At 40.0% G+C, this 20,377-nt stretch overlaps 1 protein-coding gene across 5 annotated transcripts in view; it reads left to right on the plus strand.

Annotated features, from left to right (window-relative positions):
* The window catches only part of Dse (dermatan sulfate epimerase), a 48,895-nt gene extending 28,934 nt beyond the window's left edge, over window positions 1–19,961 (plus strand). For 4 of the 5 annotated variants that reach the window (XM_048353949.1, XM_048353951.1, XM_048353950.1 and 1 more), the window contains 4 exons: window positions 10,385–10,638; window positions 12,988–13,227; window positions 15,965–16,172; window positions 18,155–19,961. In XM_048353949.1, the coding sequence (XP_048209906.1) occupies window positions 10,385–10,638; window positions 12,988–13,227; window positions 15,965–16,172; window positions 18,155–19,928 (2,476 nt within the window). In that variant the 3' untranslated portion in view covers window positions 19,929–19,961. Of the gene's footprint in view, window positions 1–10,384; window positions 10,639–12,987; window positions 13,228–15,964; window positions 16,173–18,154 lie in introns of those variants that run through there. The other variant, XM_048353954.1, reaches the window with a different exon arrangement.
* Window positions 19,962–20,377: the final 416 nt, after the last annotated feature.

The following is a 20,377-nucleotide window of genomic DNA, read 5'->3' on the forward strand; positions in this document are numbered from 1 at the left end:
TCCTTCAGTAGAATTTGGCATATTAAAAAAAAAAGGAAATGATCAGGCAGTGCCCCTTACACATTGAGTATCTCAGCAAAGCTTTTGTTACTTCATATTCCTTAGTAGAGTGCTCTTGCAGAGCTGAAAACAATGCAAAAGGTTCAGTTATTGGAAAAGACTACAAATGCTCAGTCATCCAGGAAAGGGGTAGCTAAATTTACCATGTCTTACCTAAATCAATGGGTAGAGGAATGCATTCAGAATAGATCTAAGATGCAATTGTTGCAGTGATACAAACCTAGTTGCTGGCACAGAGTTATTTATCCAGTTTGTACTTCTGAACAGCAGACATTCAGGGCTGTGCTCTGAATTGTCTACTCTGGAGGGCAGGACTGGCAGTGGTCTTTGGAGGTGAGGCAGATCTCCATAGTGCTTGAATAGTGGCTCTGCCATTTTAATTAGCCATGTCTCCTTTGGCAGATTCTGTAACTTCTGTAAACTTACTTCTTCCTTTGTAAGTATGGTCGATTAATCCTGTGCAAGATTGTTTCAAGGAGTGAATGAGATAGTTCACATAAATCTGTTAGCTTTATGAGCTTGGCAAGCAGTGTACTAAAATGAGTATTCTAATTACACAGAACTGGATGTGTGTATGAAGTGGCAACTGTTATGTGTTTAGATACAGCCATATTTATTCCACTTAACATACTTTATAACTGGAGTTGTGTTTGGGGGGACTTATTGTTATGAATCATTTTTTTCCTCCCATTGTAATATTTTTGCTTACTTATAAAGCAGAACATAAATCATAGAGGAAAGAAATTACTTCACTTTCATGCTGGAGCCAGTTGGCTACCAGAAATCAGAAGATCCTGTGAGGGAAACAAAGTTGAACTTTTGGACAGAGAAGTAATTGTATTCTTTTTTTTCCCCTGCAACAGACTGAATGTTAAATCCTTGCCTACAGATTGCAAACTTCTGGATGGTGTATCTGAGGGTATATTTACAAAATAAATGAAGTAACAACATAAAAGGGGAAAGGCAAAGCATCATATTGAATGGAACCAGTCAGTTTCCTTGTTTCACAGCTTAGTATAAAATGAGAGTGGGTGTGCCTTTGTCAGCATTCCCACTGGGCTCCAAATGCAGCTCTATACAGATGTCTCTCCAGCTTTTTACTCCTCTAAATTTTAAGTTCAGCCTGAGACTCAAAGCAGAGAGGAAGTAGCTAGGCCCCAGCACATGAAGCCACAGAGCCAAGAGTGAAAAGATCAGGTTTTCCACTCATGACCTTCCAGTGATGAAGGCTGTGAGTCTTGGCCTAGAATGCACCTGGAATCCATTAAAGTGGACTGGTGGAAACAAATCCTTTGCTGTCAGAAACCCAGCCCCCAAACCCCTAAGTTTCCTCTCATTCATGATTTTCCTTTCTCTTTTCTTTTTCCCTCACCCTTTCTGTCCTATTCTTTCTTAATATTCTGTGAGTTAAAGAAAGCTCTCCACTTTTACCCAGTTTCAGATCTTTGGCAATAGACAAAGGGTAAGGTAATATTGCCTACCAAGCTATTTTAAAATCAGTTATCTTCTTTAAAATGCACATAAATGGGTTAGGGACCTGAGCACAGGGTATTCCTTTTTGAAGGCCACTAAAAAAGCAGGTGGTTGTTAGTTGGTCTTGTTCCAAATGCATTCTTGGACAAAAGTGTAAATGGGAAGCCTTGGGGCAGAAAGATGTACGTGGAGGAGAATGAAAGAGAAGCAAAGTCAGGTGTGCAAGAGAGCTGAGCTCCATCTAAAGAATGTGTTTAAATGATTATGAGCTGAGCAATAAACTAAGTTCTCTCTGCTCAGCTAACTTGAACCCTGTCCTGTTCTCCACCTAGTTCAACTGCAGGTCAGGATAAAATATTTCTGCTAATGCCTCTTTTAAACAATAGCTTGAAGATAATTTATGCCAGCTATAATCATACATCATTGAAAAGAAATCTAAAGAATTTTTTTTAGATCTGTTAGTTGCATTCTATAGAAGATTCAGTATCTGCTTACCTCTGAGATGTATGACTTGCTCGGTCCTACTTCCTATCCTTTTAGTGCCATTCATTGCCTTTTAAAATGTAGTGTGTGTTAGGAGAATGGAATAAGAATAGGCCGGTCTCAATAAAAGGAATAGGCTAGGCTCAATCATCAACAGGAAGGATTGTTTATTGCAGTGAGGGGCACAGACCTTCCTTCAGGCTTGAAGCTTGTGCAAGGGACTAGATTTGGGGACTGGGTTTATTATATGGGTCTTAGCAAGGAAACAAAGGCGTGAAAATCAGGCTGTAATTACTTGGGGGTTAGGGCCAGACACTTTTGGTTAGGTCCAGAGTCGAATGTCCCGCCTGGGGTGACATGGACTTTCTGCCAGGCCTAGGTTGGAATAATCTGCCATTGGACAGGCATGTGGTCAAGCCTGTTCATGTGCACCTGGTGCCTTGCTTGACAGGGGGGGAATAAGGCAGGAGTCAGTCCTTGAGTATGGACTTGCATAGTTGCTGTAAGACTAGAAAATTCCTCTCTTTTAATGGAATTACCTGTGCATAGTTCAAGCACAGCTAATTTGAATAAATAAGAGTTCCACAATCTTTCCACAAGTCTTTACAATCTGGGTCTTCAATTTCCTGGTATATGGATTTAGCAAGCATGATGTTTGGGTTTTATGCATTCCTTGTTCTATATCTTGAGGGAAAATATTAGTTGGCTAGAACTGCATATAGGTCTGGAATCTGTTTTAGTGGTGCTTCATATAATTTTTTAATGCTTATTTATTTACTTAGTCATGGCACTTGAATTCAAGCCTGGGTGCTGTTTTTGAGCTCTTTTTTGCTCAAGGTTAGCATTCTACCACTTTGAGTCACAGATCCACTTCGAGTCTTCTGGTGGTTAATTTGAGATAAGAATCTCATGGACTTTCCTTTCTGGGTTGGCTTCAAACCATGCTCCTTAGATCTCAGTCTCCTTAGTAGTTGGGTTACAGGTGTGAGCCCCCAGCTCCCAGCTTACTCTTTTCTTAAAAAAAAAAAAAAAGAATATTTAACTAAATATTTCTATTAGGATGTAGTGTGTTGGTAACATTTGATTCTTTTTTCTTTTTTTCTTTTTTTTTTTTTCTGCCAGTCCTTGGGCTTGGACTCAGGGCCTGAACACTGTCCCTGGCTTCCTTTTTTTTTTTTTTTTTTTGCTCAAGGCTAGCACTCTACCACTTGAGCCTCAGCTTCACTTCCAGCCTTTTCTGTTTATGTGGTGCTGGGGAATCGAACCCAGGGGCTTCACGCATGCAAGGCGAGCACTGTACTGGTAAGCCATATTCCCAGCCCCACACTTAATTCTTTCTAATGTTGGTAGATATTTATGAAAACAGAGAGTAACATGGCATGGGTGTGTTCTTATAGTCTCTTACAAAGCCAGGTAGATCATTTTTACCTTAGGTATCTGCAAGTGGCCTAGCACGTCTTCATCTCCTCCTGCCATACAAACTAAAGGACTACACTTAGCTCTGCCTAACCCATCTTCACTCTCTTTTTATGATAGCATGCTGGCTTTGGACGGCAGGTGAAGTCGGAGTCAGGGGCCAGGTCATTGCTTGCTACACATCAGCCTGTGGTTTCAACAGCTTTGTATAGAAGATGGCCTATCAGAGATGGATGGGGAAGACACACTGGTTAGAAGCTTCTAATATTAATCTAAGAGGAAATGAAACCACAGTGAGGATGAGGAGGAGGAATACATTATAGAGACACAAGGCTTGGTAGGATGGATCCTTTCAGCATGTAGGGTATTCTTTAAAAGATAGATTCCAGGGTCCCCAGTCACTCCTCCCCCAGACTCATTGAATCATGATATTCTCCATGTGATTCTGAAACCTACTGAAATTTAATAAGGGGGCGGGGATGTTTGAAAGGTGGTCCTGGGTTGCAAGGGGCCAAATGAAATGGAGATTCAGAGGGGGTTGGGGGGCAGTTGGAGAAAGAGTTGTGTGGGAGAGGGTAACTGTTACAAAGGCTCATGAATATTATTGGAGTTTGGTTCTGGAATGTTCCAGTAAAGGTTCTTATATTGAAGACTTCATTCCGCAGCTGGTGGTACTGCTGGGCAGTGGTGCGCATTGACATGGGCAATTCCTGCTTAGAGGAAGTGGAGCCTCCAGCGGTGGGCCCCTTCCTCACTCTCTCTGCTTCTTGGCAACCAGGAAATGAGAAACTTTTTGTCTGCCTTGATATTCTTCCCATGCCACACCACAGCCCAAAGCAATTGGACCAAACAGCAGTGGACTGAAACTATGAGCTCAACAAATGTTTCCTCCTTATGAGTTATCCCAAGTGTTTTGTCACAGAAACAGCAGGGTGACCCATTCAGTGTTCCTTGGTGGCTATCTTGGTATTTATCATACCTAGGACCTCTCCCTACCCCCAGTCCTTTCTTTACTGTTGTTATTCTGAATTCATTTTTCTATTGCTGATTCTGTCCTTGTTGAATGTAAATGAGCACTTGAGGAAAAAAAAATACCTTTGAGAGTTTAAAGAAAGTTGGATCTGGGGCTGGGAATATGGCCTAGTAGTGGCAAGAGTGCTTGCCTCGTATACATGAAGCCCTAGGTTTGATTTCTCAACACCACATATATAGAAAATGGCCAGAAGTGGCGCTGTGGCTCAAGTGGCAGTGCTAGCCTTGAGCAAAAAGAAGCCAGGGATGAGTCCAAGGCCCAGGACAGGCAAAAAGAAAAAAAAAAAAAAAAAGAAAGTTGGATCTATTATCACCTTTACTATGAAACATATCCTCATCCAGGAAGTACATTTTTCTAGCATTTTGTGGTTTTATGGTTTTTCAAACTTCTCACTGACAGATTGACATGCAGTGGGGGTCCACTTGAACTTCATGCACTGACATTGTCAATACTTGCCCTGAGTCTAGACAGAAATAAGTTTACTAACTAGCCTTCAGCTGCTCCTTCTGCCTGCAGGTGTCCTCAACTCATCCACCTCTCTCCTTCTACCTTTCTCTCCAAGCCAGCCTAGACTTGATGACTGATGTTAACTTCGCCTTCATCCATCACATTCTTAAGCCCCTCATTATTTACAATCTAAACAGTTACTCACTTTTATTCAACACATTGGTTTGTAGTAGCATCTGGGTTGCTTATCTGACCAGAAGCAATATATATATATATATATATATATATATATATGTGTGTGTGTGTGTGTGTGTGTGTATGTATATATATGTATATATATACATATATATTGAATATACATATATATTGAATATATATACATATACATATATACATATATATACATATATATTGAATATATATATATATATTCTAGATACAGCCTCCAAGAAACTTCTTTCCAGAAACCTCCTAGACTATTTAAATGTTCCAGGGAATCCATGCAAGACAATCATGGGATGTTTGTTACACCTGTACTGTAATTCTCATTTATTAGTCTCTTTACTGGAAAATGTGTGTATGTGTGTGTGTGTGTATGTGTGTGTGTGTGTGTGTGTGTGTGTGTGGCCAATGGATCATGCTTGTGATATTAGTTATTCAAGAGGCTGAAATCTAAAGATCACGATTTGAAGCCTGCCCAGGCAGAAAAGGCCATGAGACTTTTATCTCTAAAAAACTACTCACAAAAAGACAGAAGTTGCACTGTACCTCAAGTAGTAGAGTGCTAACCTTGAGCAAAAGAAGCTTAGGGATAGTGCCCAGGCCTGAGTTCAAGTGCCAGGATTGGCACAAAAAAATTTTTTTTGCCTCTACTGGTGTTTGAACTTAGGACCTCATGCTCACTTGTTATTGTATCACTTAAGCCATGCCTCCTGCCCAGCTTTTTGCTGGTTACTTTGTAGATAGACCCTCATGGCCTTTTCTGCCTAGGCTGGCTTCAAACGTGTCTTCTGCATCTGCTCTGAATCTGCACATAGCTTGGAATCACTGTGGTGCCTTGCACATTAGGACTGCTCATATATATCCGGGCTTACTTTCACTCTGAAGACCTGATGCCCCTTCGTCTTTTTTCTCTCAGCCTGTAATCCTTTGGCCACTTGGATGCTGGTGGAAGGAGAGTTAGGATTGTGCCTCTGTGCATAGCTCACTCCAAGAATCTCAGGTTACCTGTTCTTTGAGTTCCTCAATTCTTTTTTTGTTTTTTGTTTGTTTTTTTTTGCTAGTCCTGGGGTTTGGACTCAGGGCCTGGGCACTGTCTCTGAGCTTCTTTTGCTCAAGGATACCACCCTACCACTTGAGCCACAGCACCGTTTCTGGCTTTTTCTGTTTATGTGATACTGAGGAATTGAACCCAGGGCTTCATGCGTGCGTGGCTAGCAATCTACCACTAAGCCACATTCTCAGCCCTACCTATTCTTTGAAACTCTCCTGTCCCACTTGGTAGTATCTACTCCTGGGTTCCTTGAAATCTGATATTCATCGTCTTACATGTATTTATGAATGTTCCCTGTCTGATAGCCACAAGAAAACTTTTGTTCTAAAGCTGCCTCCCAGAAGGCCCAGTGGACCCCAATGTCAGTTTTTCAGTGAAAACTTTTCCTTTTTTGAAGCCAGTGGCAGAGGTATTAAAGAAGAGGCTATGGAGATTAAGAGAATGATCTGTGCGGCCAGAAGTCCTATGTTCCATTCCTGTTTACAAACAGTGTGATCTGGAGTGTGTTCCATGGCTTGTCTAAGGCTCTGTTTCCTTACCTGAAAATAAATGGGAGTTTGCCTCAGTCAAACACAATGTGGCATAAAGTGTCAGATTTTACTTTTAAGTGCTTCTGCTATTGTTATAATAGAAAGCTTGTGTTATCATTACCTTTATCTTTGTGCTTATATATTTAACCTTCATACAAATGAATACTTTTTTTTCTGTTACTCCCTGTAGGCTAGGAGCAAGCTTCTCTTGGTTGTCATGACTCTAAAATACAGTCTCTTCCCTCATTGCAATTTGAGTTAGTGTTTAGATAAATTTGAAACCACTTGAAATAAGCAAACTTTGTGGAGGCCTTCAGATTTTCAAAGACAATTGTATTATAATATTTTATGAATGTTGGGAATTAGAGCAACTAATTCTATTATCTATATAAGTAAACTCGTTGGTTCTACAGGTGTGTGAGGGTTTGATAGGAGGTAGTGAATCACTGACACCCATGTTACAGCCAGGTGTATAGATTGTCACTGTAGATGCACTGTGACACGGTAGAATGATGCAGGACTGGACAACAAGACCTTGGCCTCTGTCTGGTGTTCCAATCATGACTCAGTAGAGAACATTTTCCCACACCCTGGCAATAAGCATGCAGTCTGAGTTGTTTTTTTCCTAGCAGTAGAGAATTAAATCACACCATTAGTCTGTTTATAAACAGTACACATGCTGGTAAACTGACTTGCTAAAGCCAAGCAGCTTTTTCTGTGACCAAATAATTTAAAAATTCATCAATTTTTTTTGTAGCACCAGGCTGTTATCATCAGGACAGAGAAGCAAATGTTGAAATTACTCCTAAGTACAAAAGGATCCCTCCAAATTCATGCTAATGGTCACAAACTCCTTATAAACAGGGTAGCCTAGTTTTATAGGTTTGTTCCTACATTTTTTTCTTCCTATTCAAAAATGGTTATTGGTAGTCTATTCTTGGCCACATAGTAATATATGATTGGGGATCCAATTGAGAATGCTATGAAGAGTGGGAGGGAAATGAGGAAAAAAATCCACTCTTGTAGGACATAAACTCTACATCTAGTTGCAAATATATTCACTAAGAAGAGGGAAATACAAGGAAAGAGATGAAACATTATTGGAACTGGATGGGGTACTGAAGTTCTGATGGACAGATGACTGGGAAAATCAAACCAGGATCACTTTGTAGTGCAAAATGTAGTCTAGAAACTATGGTCTTTCAGAATTTTTTTTTTCAGTCCTGGGGCTTGAACTCAGGGCCTGCGCACTGTCCTTGGCTTCGTTTTTGCTCAAGGCTAGCACTCTGCCAACTTGAGCCACAGTGCCGACTTCTGGCTTTTTCTGTGTGTGTGGTACTGAGGAATCGAACCTAGGGCTTTATGTATACCAGGCAAGCACTCTTGCCACTAGGCCATATTCCCAGTCCCCAGAATATTTTAAAACATTATCAGCTTGAGGTTTATTTGAGAGGAACAGTGCATCTTAGTTTTTATTAACTCCTGCTAAAAGTTTGCATTTTTCTTCAGGATGAATAAGAGTGACCAACTGCAATAATATTCAGAAAAGCTGTTGCTTTGTTATAAACAACTAACACATATATTTTCAGATCACATTGCACTTGTTATTAATATCTCAAAACAGCTGGGCACTGGTGGGCCATACATGTAATCCTAGCTTCTTAGAAAGCAGACATCTGTAAGATTGTACTTCCAGCCAGTCTGGGCAGAAAAATCTGTGAGACTCTTATCTCCAATTTACCAGCAAAAATGTCAGGCTGGAGGCATGATTCAAGTGGCAGGGCACCAGCAATGAGTCAGCAAGTTCAGAAGGCAGAGGTCCAGAGTTCAAGCCCTGGTACTTGCTCAAAAATAAATGAATGGTTGGGGCTGGGGATATGGCCTAGTGGCAAGAGTGCCTGCCTCCGATACAGGAGGCCCTGGGTTCGATTCCCCAGCACCACATATACAGAAAACGGCCAGAAGCGGCGCTGTGGCTCAAGTGGCAGAGTGCTAGCCTTGAACAGGAAGAAGCCAGGGACAGTGCTCAGGCCCTGAGTCCAAGGCCCAGGACTGGCCAAAAAAAAAAAAAAAAATGAATGGATATCTTAAAATTGATTTTCATCACCACTTAAGATAGCACCTCCACTGTTAAAGACTGGTATTAATGACTTAATAAAGAAGTCTTTGTGGGGCTGGGAATGTGGCTTAGTGGTAAAGTACTTGCCTAGCATGCACAAAGCCCTGGGTTCGATTCCTCAGCACCCCATCACCCCATAAACAGAAAAGGCTGGGGGTAGTGCTGTGGCTCAGGAGGTAGAGTGCTAGCCTTGAGCAAAAATAAGCCAGGGGACAGTGTTCAGGCCCTTAGTTCAAGCCCCAGGACTGGCAAAGAAAGAGAGAGAGAGAGAGAGAGAGAGAGAGAGAGAGAAGTACTTGTATCCTTCTTTTTTATAAGCATATGTATTGATGGTTATATTTTAAAATAGAAGATTTCCTTGTATCCTAATGTATTATTTGTTAGGAATTTTGAAAAGGGGCCAAGGGGTTTTGTGGCACAGAACAATGAGCTTTAGTTTAATTGCTGACTGTGGGCTTTTTTCCACCTCCCGTCATATGGTACACTCTCCATTTGGTTCCCTCTTTTGGAGATTACTCCATTACATCCTGCACAGTTGATGAAGCTTTTCAGGATAATTCCTTACAGTTCTCACTGTGAAAGATTCGTTTTTGCTTCCTGCTTAATGTGGGCCACACACTGTAGGGTAATGTAGCCAGGAAAACAGAAATTTGGCTCTCTAGGAAATGATGAGAGACTTCACAGAAGTTAGCTTTTAGAGACATATGGAAGAATTAGGAGGCATTTTAGAGACATGCAGTTCATTTTAGGGGAAAGAATAAGATGCAGGAATTTCATGGTAGAATCAGCTCCCACAGTCATCTCAACCTTACAGCTGTTCCATCTGTTTGTTGTACTGAGCAGGTAGATCTGTACAAATTGAGAGGTCCAGGATGTAGACCTTCACACCTCCATGCTGACCCGCTGCTAGCCCTGTTCCTTCTTGTAGCTAGCAAGGCAGCCATAAGAATAGAAATAAGAGCTTTTTTATGCACATGCACTGCACTAAGTAGGTACTGAAGGGAATTGTGCTTTGCCATTACATGTTCTGTGTTTCATGTCTTTGGATATTTTCTGCTACCTCTTATCAATAACTGAAAAAAATCTAAAGTAAATATTTATAAGACTTGATGTTGCCAGAGGCTGGAAGAAGAAAGTGTTAACTATAATTTTCAAGAGACAGATTTTTTTTTTTTTTGGCCAGTCCTGGGCCTTGGACTCAGGGCCTGAGCACTGTCCCTGGCTTCCTTTTGCTCAAGGCTAGCACTCTGCCGCTTGAGCCACAGCGCCACTTCTGGCCGTTTTCTGTATATGTGGTGCTGGGGAATTGAACCCAGGGCCTCATGTATACGAGGCAAGCTCTCTTGCCACTAGGCCATATCCCCAGCCCCTCAAGAGACAGATTTTTATGCTTGTGTCTGCTGTGGAGGGAAGTGAGTGGTGTGTCATTAAACCCCTTGGATTATGTCGCCATTTGTGCTCTTTAGTTTTGAGAAATAGACTCTTCAGAAGAGCGATGAAAACTGAGCCCTTATTCTGCCATCATTTCCACGGTGTATTTTTCTTTACAGGTTGGTGAAAGATGCGCCTTGGGATGAAGTCCCACTTGCTCACTCCCTGGTGGGTTTTGCCACTGCTTATGACTTCTTGTACAACTATCTGAGCAAGACACAACAGGAGAAGTTTCTTGAAGTGATTGCCAATGCCTCAGGCTATATGTATGAAACTTCATACCGGAGAGGATGGGGCTTTCAGTACCTGCACAATCACCAGCCCACCAACTGCATGGCTTTACTCACAGGAAGCCTCGTTCTCATGAATCAAGGTGGGTATGATCTCATCACAGCCCAGGTGATGCCTGAGCTGGCATCAGTCATTGTTACCGGGTAGCATTTGAATGACTATTCTTGGGTACATGTTTATACTTGGGTTCTCACTAAGCCCAGGAGATGAAGTAATACCCAGGACATCTCTCAGTTAATTAAAGGATATCTTTTTCTTAATTTCTGCTGGTTATATTAGCTTGTGGGTTATTTAATTATGATTGTCCAATATTTATTTTTCCAGAGAATCATTACAGTGAAGACAGCCAACCTAGAAGAAAGGAGGCTATTGAAAACAAAATAGATGTTTTATTATTTGAAAAGAATATTCCTCTTACACAGATGTGAATCAAAGCACCACTTTTTTCTTTCTCTGAATGCTCAAAACAACCAAATTAGATCATAATGTGACAAAATTAGAAGTAGCTTTTATGGGTTGTACAGCTACTTTTTATTAGCATGCTTCATAATTGTCAATCTTGTATTTTCTTTCTTCTTGTAATCTAACTTCATTATAACTCCTGTGGAAATCTATAAATGACTAGTACTGTATTTCAGAAAAATAGATGGGGAGGAAGTGAAGGAAGGGGGTGACATTGTCCAAAAATGTAATGTACTCATTACATGATGTATGTATTGGAAGCCTCCCTGGGCAACACCATAATAATATAATCCTAATTAATAAAAAGCAGATCACAGTGAGTTATTAGAATAGTAAATATTAGAATAGTAAATAGTAAATACCAGAGCTTAGAAATCTAAAAGAATTTAATGCTTGATTTTATTCCCCTTTAAGAATGAATAAATAAACATTTTATAGATTATTCAACAACAGATTTTACCCAAATCTAGCTTTTTCCCTTGTCATATCACAACATTAACTTAATTATAATTGCTTATTATTAAGACTTACAGGAAAAGCTTAATCAACAACAATATCATTGCCTTGTACTGACAGAAGTTTGTCGTCTACGAAGTATTTTGGTAGACATTGCCTGAAGAGGGCTGGTGAAGAGTTAAAGGAAGTCAGGTAGTGTGGTATCCAGGAACTTGAGACATCACTCACATTGCTGTCTGTAGAGATGGAGGACACAGAGAAGAAAAAGATGATCACTGGACTTTTAAATCCATAGGCTAGAGAGTAGAATGGGAAAGTGTGGGGATGGCATGCCCATTGTGGAGCAATATGGCAGGGGAACCAGTCTGTGATTACTATCACCTCTACGCTGCCACTCCTGAGAGTAGTATGTCTGTGGCACTTCACTTGGGACCTGGTCTTGGGCTCAGAGCTGCTGGTACTTGGGTCTCTAGAAACTCCAGTGTAGCTGAGCCCACCTTGTTGGCTACAGTAGAGCAGTCAGCACTCAGATGACACACACATTTGTGGGATTAAAGCAATAGGCTCCACCCAGTAGGTAGAGCTTTGTGTGTTTTACAAAGAAATGAACAAAACAGACCAAACCCTTAAGTCCTTGATGCAGATTATAGTTTATTTATTTTGAGTCATATGGACAAGGTCTAGAACAAGTCAGCCTTTCCATAGTTTTAGGTTAATAAGGCATAACTGTGATTGTTGAAAGGATTAAGTAAGGCTCTGTTCAGTGCTTTGTAAATTAGACATGTGAGTTGTTACCTTTGCTTAAAAGTAAGAATTTCTCAATCTCAGTCCAGAAGACGGTGTAAAATGTTTAGATTTTGGACTTTCAGTGGGGAGACTGAAAATAAATTGTGACAAGTGGTGGAAGTACTTAAGCAAAATTCTGTAGCTCACAAGCAAACTCGTGACTTTCAGATGATTTTCACCATTAAATTTCCATTCCAGTGCTTTCTCAGCCCTGCTGTGCTACATTTTAGATCCTGTGCTTTTAGAAACTAAAGACTGTTTCACCTGTATTGTGTTTTGCTGAGTATTAAAAATTCTGTAAAGTAATGGTACAAAGTGATAAACTCCAAAAAGTATTTTCAAGTAGTTTTTAGGAAAATTGAATAGGAGTCCCAAGGTACCAATCTTGTCATATGCACAAAGTTACATGTCATTTATGGTTTTACTTGGGAAATTTTCTTGATAATCTCTTAAGTGTTTAACTCCAATTATTTAATAAATAACCTTTATTCAAGAACTTTGTAATTTATGTCATGGGCTACATACTGTGTTTAAAGGATATTATTTATAATATTGACAAGAATTTTACAAAATGCAATTTGTAATCATATAAACTGGTCTGGTAACTCTTAAGGATTCTTTTTTGTTGGTCATTGGGCTTGAACTTAGGGTCTGGGCATGATACTCATAGGGTTTTATTTGTTTATATTTTGTAGTCATTATTTCATGTGGTTTTTTTCCCCTTCAGGGTACCTTCAAGAGGCCTACTTGTGGACCAAACAAGTTCTGACCATCATGGAGAAATCGCTGGTCCTGCTCCGAGAGGTGACGGATGGCTCCCTCTATGAAGGAGTTGCCTATGGCAGCTATACCACCAGATCGCTCTTCCAGTACATGTTTCTTGTTCAGAGACACTTTGACATCAACCACTTCGGCCATCCATGGCTTAAGCAACACTTTGCCTTTATGTATAGAACCATCTTGCCAGGTATGGTAAGGAGGCCGAAGTAGGAAAACATGACACTATTATCATTCTTTCCAGTTGTGAAAATGAGCTATACTAGAAAAAAAATGAAATCTGTGGGGTTTATCACAATGAATTCAGGTGGTTGGTTTGCTTGATAGTACTGGGGTTTATGCTCAGCTTCACACTTCTAGATGGGTGCTATACATCTTGAGCCATGCCCCCAGCCTTGCTTTTTACTATTTTGAAGGTGGAGTTTGGGGGAATCTTCTGCCTGGGCTGACCTGGAGCTGTCACCAGATCTGGGCATCCTTAGCTAAGATTGCAGCTAAGGGTGCAGGAATCAACCACTAGTGGCTGGTACTCTTGTTTTAATCACATAGAAGTTGAATTCAAGCAGGTGCTGGTGGCCCACATCTATAATCCAACTACTCAGGAGGGTGAGATCTGAGGGTCACAGTTCAAAGCCAGCCTGGGCAGGATAGGCTGTGACACTCTGATGTCCAGTTAATCACCAGAAAGCTGGAAGTGGCGCTGTGGCTCAAGTGGTAGAGCGCTAGCCTTGAGCTGAAGAGCACAGGGACAGTACCCAGACCCAGAGTTCAAACCTCATAGAAAGAAAAAAAAAAAAGAGGACATTTTGTGAGCTGACATGGGGATTTGTGAGTTAGCTATTACAAAGCTTGGAGCATAATGTATCAAATATATTTTTCTATTTTCCACTGTACTTTGTTTCATTTATCTGACCTTGAATACGCAGAAGCGTTCATGAAAATAATGAATCAAAATAAGATATGAATATTAATGATTATATCGCAGTTTATTTTTATTCTGATTCCTGCTCAATTTTATTGCATTTTAAATGGTTTCTTCCAAACCACACAGACATGATTCAAAATGAAAGATGATACCTACACATTTGAATTGAAGTATTAGCATTTTCTTTGAATAATTTATAGGAATAAATGGCATAGAATATAGAAAACCAAAAGCAATTTTCAATAAAACACCTGATTTCAAACTGCTGTGTAATTTAGCATCTCAGAGATCTGGGTCTAAAATACAAGGGTGTGTGTGTGTGTGTGTGTGTGTGTGTGTGTGTGTGTGCGTGTGTGTGTGTGTAATTTATTTGCTTCTAAGAGAGCTTTATAACGCTCCTTATTCTAGCCTGTACTAACACATTAGAGAAAGTTCAGGAGGTCAATTTTCCTCAGATAGTTTCCCTTTGAAAATTACAATTTTTATTTGGTGATTCTAGAACTACAACAGAGAAGTCAGTATGTAAAATTATTTATCTCAGGTTGTATATATAGAGATTAGATAGAATCTTCTTTATTGAATTAGTTATTCAACATATTGCAGAGCTAAATAATCATGTTAAGATTTAAAAAAAGCATTTTGTTTTATCACTTATTCTTAGACACACAGAAGAGTTTGCAGTACATAGGGGCAATGAACAAGGGACCTTTGAGAGTTCCCAGGAATTTGTAATTTGAGCTAAGATTTAATGGCCATCCATTTTAGGGTTTGGGTGCACCCAGCCTCTTTCTGTGCTGGGAAGGACAATAGGAATACCTGTAAGGGGAACACTTACATGTTTATTTATTAATTGATCATATTTTTACTCAACATCTGTATGTCAGACATTGTAATCAGAGGATTTCAAGAGGAATAAAACATCCTGTACTTTCAAAGAACTCAAATTGAAATGGATATTTTTGAATGCCATATTTTCTTTTTCTTTTTCTCTTTTGCCAGTCCTGGCGCTTGAACTCAGGGCCTTGAACTCTACTACTTGAGCCACAGCGCCCCTTCTGGCTCTTTCTATATACATGGCGCTGAGAAATCCAACCCAGGGCTTCATTTATACAAGGCAAGCACTCTTCTACCAGGCCATATTCCCAGCCATGAATGCCATATTTTATAAGATTTACTTGGAAGAGCATTTACTAACCTATTAGAAAGCAAAATTGTTTGCTTTAAATTATGTAAATGCAATCATGGTAAGATTTTTAGAAGAGATTCTGGGTTTTGTTCTGTTTTGGTTTGGGATTTTTTTGCATTCTCTTTTCTTTTTGTTACCTTTGACATTCTGGTAGTGATTATTTCTGTCTGCTCTAGAGTTCTCTTCTCTTCTTTTTCATGTGCACGTGTAGTGTACCCAGTGTTGCATTTGTTTTTCTTCTCTATCCCAATGATGACACCTGGCTTGATAAGCCACATTTCTCTCTTAGAGAAGCTCCTGCTGTCCGTGCATGTGGAATTTCTGCTGGGAATTGAGTTTTTGTCCTAATTTCAATGCAGTATAATGGTCCCCCCCCCTTTTTTTTTGAAGCCAATTTAAAGCACCACATGCTGTTATCTCTTCTAGAATATAGGTTGGGCTTTGACAGAGTTAGCGCTCATTCCAGGTTGAGGAACTTGCTGTTCACAAAAGGACATCCATTCACAGATGCAGATAGTATTGCACATGGCATAGACTTTTGAAAAGAAAGAAGAGGTGCATCATATACACACACTGTCAGTTGTGACCTACCTATTACCAATGAATGACAAGTTGCACACAAGACCTATGGCAGGCTGTAAGGGAGATTTTGACAACTTAGTTTGGTATAGAACATGGACATCTTGTTTGTTTGTTTTTTAATCTAAGATAGATACATGGATTCTAATTGATAACTAGGTTTGAACATGATTATGTAGATCTTTCTGGGAATCTAGTTTGAAAATTACCTTTACATGTTTAAACTTCCTCCTTCAGGATTTCAAAGAACAGTGGCTATTGCAGACTCAAATTACAACTGGTTTTATGGTCCAGAAAGCCAGTTGGTGTTCCTGGATAAATTTGTCCTGCGTAATGGCAGTGGAAACTGGCTGGCTGACCAGATCAGGAGGAACCGAGTGGTGGAAGGACCAGGAACACCGTCCAAAGGACAGCGCTGGTGCACTCTGCACACAGAGTTCCTCTGGTAGGGCATGCCGGATGGCTTTCAAAGGAAATGGCACAGGGCACAACTCATGTAGTTTGCATGTAAAGAGAACTGATTTAAAAATCGTTGTCTGTGTCACCTCAGTACGTGAAACATCAGTTCAAAACCCATCAGGGTCTTAAAACCCAATTCACAGTGTTACTGTACCTTTAAGATCTGATTCTTGTTCTTAAGTTCTTTGAGATGTGTTAGAGTTGTCATTTGTCCCAGATAAGAAGACTTCGATTTTACATCATTTTTTTAAATCATGGAAGGAAAAAAAAACCCCACAAAAATGTAGGTATAGTTATGCTGATAATTATACCAAAGGAAGTAGTCCAGTATTTTGTTTTGGTAAATAGCACATTATAATATCTTAATAGCAAAGCTGTTCCTAAACTTTCAAAAGCGTTTCAAAGTATTTTGCAGTATTTAACAGCTTCACTTTGATAATAAAAACACCATGTAATTTTTTTTGCCATAATCTTTTAAGCCCAGGAAAAGCTTGGGTCTCCCTTTTCAAGTATTGCCAAATATATTGTTGGCACCCATTAAGTTAAAATCAGAATGATAGGGAAGCAGTTAGTCATTAATCCAGTTAGTCGTAATACCTTTTGGAGATACTGAAATTATCTTTCAATTCCAAAATAAGCCTTGTATAGTTTACTTCTCTTTCAGAGTTTAAACAATAAAGGAAAGGAATAGTAAATTTGTGACTGTGTATAGTTTAGCATTTTTAAGCTACTTTTACATGTGGCCTAAAAACTACTATGCAACTATTCCTTTCCAGCCAGATGGATGGAATAATTATTTAATAGTGTTCTCACCTATAACTAAACAACCAAGAGAATTCTTTAAAGTGACTCTAAGAGTTACATTAATGCTAACTTCAATCTAATTTCAATTTTTTTTAAACTGCCTTTATGGGAATATGCAAATCAACCAAAAAACTCAGAGAAAGATGACCATTCAGCTTGCTTCTGTATTGGTTAAATATATAAGCTAGTATTCTTCACTTGAATAGAGACATGGTTTCTGAACAACAAGTGCAGCTAAAATCAAATTTCAATGAACACTGAAGTTATGATAGGTTGTTGATTCACTAGGCAAATGTATATATGAGTTAACAACATGACTCTTCCACTCCCTTGACCAGAAAATCACATGGCTCTGACTAGGCAGCTATCCCAAATCACCAGAAATAACAAACAGTTCATTATTAGTTTTGGAAATTTTCTAATTTCAAAGCCTGTGAATAATTAATGTTAAGTATCATATTACTTCATAATAAACATTTATCATAAATTAAAGGAAGTAGCCATTTGTTGTGTTTCCTAATGGCATTATCTGCAAATTAAAACAAAACTAAAACCTTTGGGTATGAACTATGTCGTGGTAACCACAATTTTAAACCATCCATTATTAGTTTCTTGGAATCATATCCGTTTATATTCTTAAATAGGTTATGGGCAATAAACTTAATATGTCAAATGATGCCCTATTTTAATTTATATTTTTAGAGGAAAAAATATTTGGAGGAGATTGCAAACCACACGTTTAATAGTACCAGTTTCTGTAGAATAATTCGTTATAACTCACAGCTAGTTTTAGAATCCAGAGCCTAACCCAAGGTTCCTTAAACATGCTGAAATTCTACTAAGCACGGTCATTTCCCTGGTAGCTCAAAACTGCTTAGCAAAGAAGGTCCATGGAGAGATTAGCAGCAGAAATCATCTCAGTCTAAAACGTAAGGATCAGAAGTTATAAAGATGTACTCTTCTGATTACCAGTAGTTTTCCCTTCTACGTGCTTTTATTATCAGTGTTTCCAGAAATTTCCCCAATACAGTCAAAGCTTCCAGTGGCCTGGGAGCATTTGTGTGTTCTTTCTTCTGGCCACATTACCATGTGACATCATAGTCCTGGTGAGTTATTTTTACTTCCACCTGAAAACCATTAATTTTTAAAAATTAATCCCTACAGGTACGATGCCAGCTTAAAATCGGTTCCTCCTCCAGATTTTGGCACCCCTGTGTTGCATTACTTTGAAGACTGGGGTGTTGTGACTTATGGAAGTGCACTGCCTGCAGAAATCAATAGATCCTTCCTATCCTTCAAGTCGGGAAAACTTGGGGGACGTGCAATATATGACATTGTTCACAACAACAAATATAAAGATTGGATCAAAGGATGGCGAAATTTTAATGCAGGACACGAACATCCAGACCAAAACTCGTTCACTTTTGCTCCCAATGGCATGCCTTTTATTACCGAGGCTCTCTACGGGCCAAAGTACACCTTCTTAAACAATGTTGTGATGTTTTCCCCTGCTGTGTCCAAGAGCTGCTTTTCTCCCTGGGAGGGTCAGGTCACAGAAGACTGTTCATCAAAATGGTCAAAATACAAACATGACCAGGCAGCTAGCTGTCAGGGGAGAGTGGTAGCAGCCATGGAGAAAGATGGGGTGGTTTTCATCCGAGGAGAAAGTGCGGGAGCCTATAACCCTCAGCTGAACTTGAAGAACATTCAGAGAAATCTGATCCTCCTGCATCCACAACTTCTCCTCCTCGTGGACCAAATCCACTTGGGAGAGGAGAGCCCCGTGGAGACAGCAGCGAGTTTCTTCCACAATGTGGATGTGCCTTTTGAGGAGACACTCGTGGATGGGGTCCACGGGGCTTTCATCAGACAGCGTGATGGCCTCTATAAAATGTACTGGATGGACGATACTGGCTACAGTGAGAAAGCAACCTTGGCCTCAGTGACATACCCTCGAGGATATCCCTACAATGGGACCAACTATGTGAACGTCACCATGCACCTCCGAAGTCCCATCACGCGGGCAGCTTACCTCTTCATAGGGCCATCTGTAGATGTGCAGAGCTTTAATATCCACGGGGACACTCGGCGACTCGATGTGTTCATAACTTCCAGTGAACATGCCTATGTGGTTTACCTGTGGACAGGTGAGACCACAGGACAGTCTGCCTTTATACAGGTCATTGCAGATCGTCAGAAGATTCTGTTTGACCAGAATTCAGCCATCAAGAGCACCCCTCTCCCCGAGGTGAAGGACTATGCTGCTATCGTGGAAAGGAACTTGCAGCATTTTAAGCCAGTGTTCCAATTACTGGAGAAGCAGATCCTTTCTCGAGTTCGGAACACAGCTAGCTTTAGGAAGACTGCTGAGCGCCTCCTGAGGTTCTCCGATAAGAGGCAGACTGAGGAGGCCATCGACAGGATCTTCGCCATATCGCAGCAGCAGCAGCAACAGCAGCAGCAACAACAAAGCAGACTAAAGAAAAGCCAAAGGGCAGGCAAACGCTATAAATTTGTGGATGCTGTTCCTGATATTTTTGCACAAATTGAAGTCAATGAAAAAAAGATTCGCCAGAAAGCTCAGATTTGGGCCCAGAAAGAAGTGCCCATAGATGAAGATGAAGAAATGAAAGACCTTTTAGATTTTGCAGATGTAACGTATGAAAAACACAAAAGTGGAGGTCAGCTGAACGGCCATGTGGGACAGGCACGGATGGTGACAGCTTCTCACAGCCGAGTGCCGTCCCTCTCTGCGTCATACACCAGACTGTTTTTGGTTCTGAACATTGCAATTTTCTTTGTCATGTTAGCAATGCAACTGACTTATTTCCAGAGGGCCCAGAGCCTCCATGGCCAAAGATGTCTCTATGCGGTCCTTCTCATTGATAGCTGTATTCTATTGTGGTTGTACTCTTCTTGTTCCCAGTCCCAGTGCTAGCACTGAAGCTATCCATGGCTCGATCATTTAATGACCATATGCAAAAAATTATAATTCATTTGCCTCAATATGTTACTGGTTTCCACTGTCCCCCACTCACTTTAAAAAACGAAGGGAAAGCATTATTACTCAAGAAAGGAGTGATGTGGAGAAATCAGAATTGGAGTAGGTGAATAATGTATCGAAAGTATAAGAATAGCTTGGCTGCTCCTCAGTGTATCTGGAACTATTTGGCTTTGCTGAGTTAGCAGTCAGTATAATATACTCATAGAAGAAAGGGAAAAAATCTGTGTTTGAAGTCATTTTTTTTTCTTAAGATAAAGTTAGATAGGACTAAGTTTATTATCATTAATTTAAACTTGTTAGTCTTTTTCTTCATACTCTTTAGAGGAGAAAGATGAAACGCACAATTCCAAGATTTCCAAACTTTTAAAATAGAAATGCCAGGA

The sequence above is a fragment of the Perognathus longimembris genome, chromosome 9, assembly GCF_023159225.1.
Source record: "Perognathus longimembris pacificus isolate PPM17 chromosome 9, ASM2315922v1, whole genome shotgun sequence".
NCBI lineage: Eukaryota > Metazoa > Chordata > Mammalia > Rodentia > Heteromyidae > Perognathus > Perognathus longimembris.